The sequence below is a fragment of the Nematolebias whitei genome, chromosome 2 (genome assembly GCF_014905685.2).
Source record: "Nematolebias whitei isolate Nwh7 chromosome 2, NemWhi1, whole genome shotgun sequence".
In the NCBI taxonomy this organism is placed as follows: Eukaryota; Metazoa; Chordata; class Actinopteri; order Cyprinodontiformes; family Rivulidae; genus Nematolebias; species Nematolebias whitei.
The window spans coordinates 5,894,519-5,899,991 of NC_056499.1; the positions used below are offsets into that span (position 1 = coordinate 5,894,519).

General features: G+C 39.5%; 1 protein-coding gene across 2 annotated transcripts in view; it reads left to right on the forward strand.

Moving 5' to 3' along the window:
- The window catches only part of myo1ea (myosin IEa), a 34,236-nt gene that overhangs the window by 13,362 nt on the left and 15,401 nt on the right, over positions 1-5,473 (forward strand). For both annotated transcript variants that reach the window (XM_037695898.1, XM_037695907.1), the window contains exons 11-14: positions 2,178-2,259; positions 2,426-2,532; positions 4,690-4,788; positions 4,923-5,067. In XM_037695898.1, the coding sequence (XP_037551826.1) occupies positions 2,178-2,259; positions 2,426-2,532; positions 4,690-4,788; positions 4,923-5,067 (433 nt within the window). The remainder of the gene's footprint in view (positions 1-2,177; positions 2,260-2,425; positions 2,533-4,689; positions 4,789-4,922; positions 5,068-5,473) is intronic.

Genomic DNA, 5,473 nt, shown 5'->3' on the forward strand with positions numbered 1-5,473 from the left:
TATTTTGGCTTGTTGATTTCGGCTTGTTGATTTCGACTTGATGACTTCGACTTGATGATTTTGACTTGTTGATTCCGACTTGATGATTTTGACTTGTTGACTTCGACTTGATGATTTTGACTTGTTGATTCCGACTTGATGATTTTGACTTGTTGACTTCGACTTGATTTCGAGTTGCTGATTTTGAGTTTATTTCAACTTGTTTTTGACTTGTTGACTTGTTGATTTCGACTTGTTGACTTGTTGATTTCGACTTGTTGATTTCAACTAGTTTTTCTGTGCAATGTATTCAAGTAAAAAGTAACATTTGTTAACGTCACGGTCTAGGACATTTGAAGGTATTTTCCTTTCTTTACAGGTCAGAATGAAATAAAATTATAAATAAATAGGTATTTTTGACATATTTGCTTACAAAACAAACATTAAAGTTTTCTTTAATAAATGGCTCTTGAATAAAACTATGAAATCATTTGATGCCTTGATTTTCTATGATCAAAAATAGAGTCTGCATGTTCTTCAGCAGCTCTGCCTGAAAACTACACCGAGTTCTGCTGCAAGGGTGGAGTTTCTAGAAAACTATTGTTGTGGACAACAATAGTCATTATTGCAAACAAAAATCTTTTGTCGTCTGTATGTCTGAGCTCATTAGAGGTATGCCGTGCAGTGGAAAACAGTTATGTGATTTAAAAAGAATAAAAATACACAGTATATGCATCACACGTAGCATCTTCTCAGTTCACATGTGAGATGTGACAGTTTAAGCTGCATTAGTGCAGTTTGAGTTAACATGTAAAGGCTCCGTTAATGTTGAACAAAACGTTCATCACTCGGGTCATTTTCTTCTGAAGTCAAAGTCAAATTTATTTATAAAGCACATGTTTAAAACAAGTTATTATCAAAGTGTTGAACCATAAAAGACAAAGGTAGAGATTAAAAAAAGGCAAGTTAAAAGCATCAGAAGAAAATTTACATTAAACACAGAACAATAAAATACCACGGTAAATCAAACCACACTGTTCAAAGTCGGAGAAAACAGGTGTGTTTAAAAAAAGAGAGAGATTTAAAAACAGGAAGTGAGGTGGCCTGTCTAATGTTGGGCGGCAGATTGTTCCAGAGTTTAGGAGCCATGACTGAAAAAAGCTGATCTCCTCTGAGCTTCAACCAAAAGCAGCTGATCAGATGATCGATACCTGAGAAGAAACATTAGGTTGAAACAGATCGGAGAGATGAGGGTGCGAAGCATTTATAGGTCAACGAGATTCTGAAAGGTTTGCTGATTTCTGCAAGACGATGCCAAATGATATTCTGCCTTCATTACAACAACACTGACGGAGTTCAGATGCTGAGCTGACCAGCCTCTGGTCCAGAACAGTCACAGACTGACATATGTAATATATATTTGATATATATTTGATTAATTAAAGGTGAGCCTTCATTAACAGGAAGTAGCAGATTAGTAAGCCACGCCATTGAATATAATGCTAGATGAGGTAGGAGTTAAGAAGTTAGTCTAATCAACCGCACTACTGGTTTATGTAGTCACGAGAACTTTACTGAAGTGAAACTATGAGTTTTGGACTCTGACCCTTTAGACGGACAGTTCACACGTCTGCATCCGAGTGCCTGGTATCAATAATCATAAAAACCAACGAGGCTTCAGATTGTCTACATCTACCTGCTACACTTCTGCTTCACAAGTAACAGAAAAGGATTTCAGGAAACCTATAATTTAGTTCTTCTACATTTTTTATAAATATAGTTAATCTACACGTGTTGATGCAGAAAAACGAGACAAAAAAAAAAAGAAAGTTTAAATGTGACGCTCTGTGGAAACAGATTATTGAACATCTTTTTATTTTGAAACAGGTGAAAGGATATGTTCATGTATTTTGAGGCTAATTCACAGTTTATTTCACGTTACATAAAAGGCCTTGTGCAAACAACACACACACGCTCACACACACACCACCTCCCTCAATTCCAGCGTTCCCAAATGTTTCAGGAATTCAGACCGATGACCTCAGTCAGTGGAAGGTCCTTGCTTCTTTAACCATTAACTGATGTTTTTTTGGTTCCCTTGTGAATGTGCTGTTATTTTTAGGTTAACCTTGGTTTGTTTTTATTTCTCTGTGGATAAAACTTTTGTTTTTAACTCGTCACCTCTCGTCTCCTCACAGTGCCTTCATCAGAGCTCTGTTTCCAGAAAACCTCAATGCTGAGAAGAAGGGCCGACCCACCACCGCAGGCAGCAAAATAAAGGTGCGTGTTCACTAATGTCTGTATCTGTGTGTTTTTCTTATCAGAGTCACTGTTGGCTAAAAAAACTTTGAGACGATGTGTGCGTTTCACTTTAACACGACCTTTGTCTACCTCTTGCCTTTGCCCTCCTTCCTGTCTAAATGTTTTCTCTCGTTCCTCCCCTCAGAAACAAGCCAACGACCTGGTGAGCACGTTAATGAAATGTACGCCACACTACATCCGCTGTATCAAACCAAACGAGACCAAGAAGCCCAAAGACTGGGAGGAGGGCCGGTGAGTGATGAAGCGCCACAAGTCTCCTTTCTGAGGGCGTATTTAAAAGTTTTTATTTTAAAACTCAACACAGAAGCAGTATTCATGAGGGAGGACAGTTTGTAGTTTAGTTTACATACCGTATTTTTCTCCCTATAAGTCGCAGTTTTTTGTATAATTTGCATGCCCTGTGACTTGTACACCGAAGCGACTTATTTATGTTTTTTTCATATTTATAAACCGATTTTTATCTGAGATATGACCGTTTTCATTCATTCTGACATTGAAAATATTAAACACTACCATTTTCAGCCGCTAGATGGCACTCGAGTAATATGGCATGCCGTTGTGTCATGTAATAGTTAAAAGTGGCTATTAATGACACAATCGGCTTGCCATAGCCTGCCACCTTCGTCCAGCTCCGGGATCATGCCTGAAGCAACCATCAAATCAGCTTCATTCTGCTGCGCCGCCCCGGCGAAATGCAGCTGGTTTGACCATTGAAGTGTATTTATTAAAGAAAAGTTCAACTTAGACAAACTTTTACGATAAGGTCGAGCAAACAAATAATTGTTTTTAGGTGGTTATCTTGTTAAATTTCGAAGAAATGCGCAGCGAGTCGTCCCTCTGCGCGCTCCCACTTCTACAAATCGGCTTTTGAAATGCAGCTGATTTGACCATCAAAGTGTATTTATTAAGGAAAAGTTGGTTTGAGACACTATATTACTATAATTTCAAACAAACAAATCATTGTTTGTAAGTGTTAATCATGTTAAATTCTTATTAAAGTACTCCTGTGCACAATCCTGCGGCCGCCATCTGGCAGCCAATCAATTTTTGGCACAACACCGCCCACGTTTCATGGTCGTCAGTGGTGACGCATAATAGATGCGACTTAAACGGCGAAGCGACGTGTTTGTTTTTTCCCACTTTATTAGACATATTTTGACTGATGCGACTTATACGGAGGAAAATATGGTAATTCAGATTAAAACAAATCAGATCCCTCTTCGCTGCATGCTACTGACAAGAACAAAGTCTGGATAGTCTGGGAACATGATTATTGTTTGACCAGAGGATTAAAGTGCTCAGAGCTGCTGATTGTTCGATTGAAAACTCTTTAACTTTTTTTTGCAGAAAAATTGTGCACAACAATGTTGGTCTTAAAGCATGCAAACAAAAGTTTCTGACATATAATGGCAAATAAATAAAATAAAAATAAATGCAGGAACGAGGGAAAACAAAAATCAGTCATCAGGTGACTTGGCTTTCAAAGTGGAGAGGTCATGAAGTATTTTACCACGGCTTTGAAGAAAACACCATCACTTGAATGTTCTTAATGAGAAAATCCAGTCACGAGGAATTCCCAAACATTTTGCACATTATACATAATTCCTGTGGAGTCGGCGTGTTTGCAGAAAGATATGTTTAGATTTAGCTGGGAGACATTTTTTTAAATCTCTAGTAGCAGACGAAATACCAAATGGGAAAAATGGGTCAAGTAAAGAGGTTTACAAATAAAATTGACAGTAGGTCTATAGTAAAATGTCATAAAGTCAAATAAATCGGACTGAAACAGAAACTACTGTAAGTTTAACAGCTTTGTGGCACCGAAAACAAATGTGCAAACATTTCAGATAAATGAGCATTTATATTTTACTTCCATTAAGAACACAAACCCATCGTTCTAATTTCTTCTCGGCTGTTTTTGGTGGGTGTTTTGTTTCTTACTCATCCAAAGTCGTGTTTTAAAACACATTTTTTTTATTCTTTATGCCTTTGGTCATCAGCTTCTCTTCCTTCCCTGCTCTCTGAGTTTTAAGCTACACGTTCATGTAAAGAGTTTGTTTTGTTCAGAGATTGTGACCGTCTTGTTTGGGAGTTGTTGCGATGTGGCTCATTAATTAGCAACGGAAGTGTTTTCACAGGAAGTCTGGGTGTACGAACCAGTGCTTAAGCTCTTTGTTTAAGGAAAATGTTGAGCAGGAGCAACTGCTTTGCATACGATGAACTGCAGTTCTCGCCTCCAACAGCATGGCGAGAGCTTCAAGTGTCCTGAAATGTTAAATGTTTAAGGTGGACACTGAGTTGCAACAAAATGCAACATAAGATTGTAAGATGATGGAGGATATGGTGTCTCTTAATGTGATGTTAATTTTGGACACGTTCTCTTTTCAGAGTGAAGCACCAGGTCGAGTATCTGGGTCTCAAGGAGAACATCAGGGTGAGGCGTGCCGGTTACGCCTACCGTAGAGTCTTCAGGAAGTTCCTCAACAGGTATATCACACCTCAGACCCTTTGGGTTCTCCTATCTAATGATTTAAGTTGCACATGAGCCAATTTCGACCTCCCCAACCTAATGTTTCAAACGCTGTGGTTCCAGTTCTGTTGTTTGTAACTGTGGTCCTCAGGTACGCCATCCTGACCAAAGAATCCTGGCCAACGTGGCGAGGAGACGAAAAACAAGGCGTCCATCACCTCTTACGGTCTGTCAACATGGACCAGGATCAGTTCCAGCTCGGCAAAACCAAGATCTTCATCAAAGCCCCCGAGTCGGTGAGTCTCTGGAGGAAACCAGTCCAGGAGCGATAAAGCTGAAACGTGCTGGTCTGGATGCTCTGAACATAAATATGTTGTGAGAACGTCTGCCCGGTTTTTGTTTGAGTTAAAAATAAAAATCAACTCAACTCAGCAATTTTACTCTAAGCACCATAAAAGGCAGCGGAGCCCCAAATCCTTCTCGAGTCCTAGTTGTAGGGGCGGAGAATGAACCCGAGCCCTGTTCCACGTCAGCGGTGAGTCAACGCTGCTCCAAAACTAAAACACAAACTCGGGCTGGGAGGAGGGGTGGGGTGGGGTGGGGGGGGGGGGGGGGGGGCGGGTTTTTTTTTGGCTTTTTTTTATGACTTTTATAAACGCAGCATTTGTGAAAGCCTTGTATGCTCGAGTATTACAATATCCA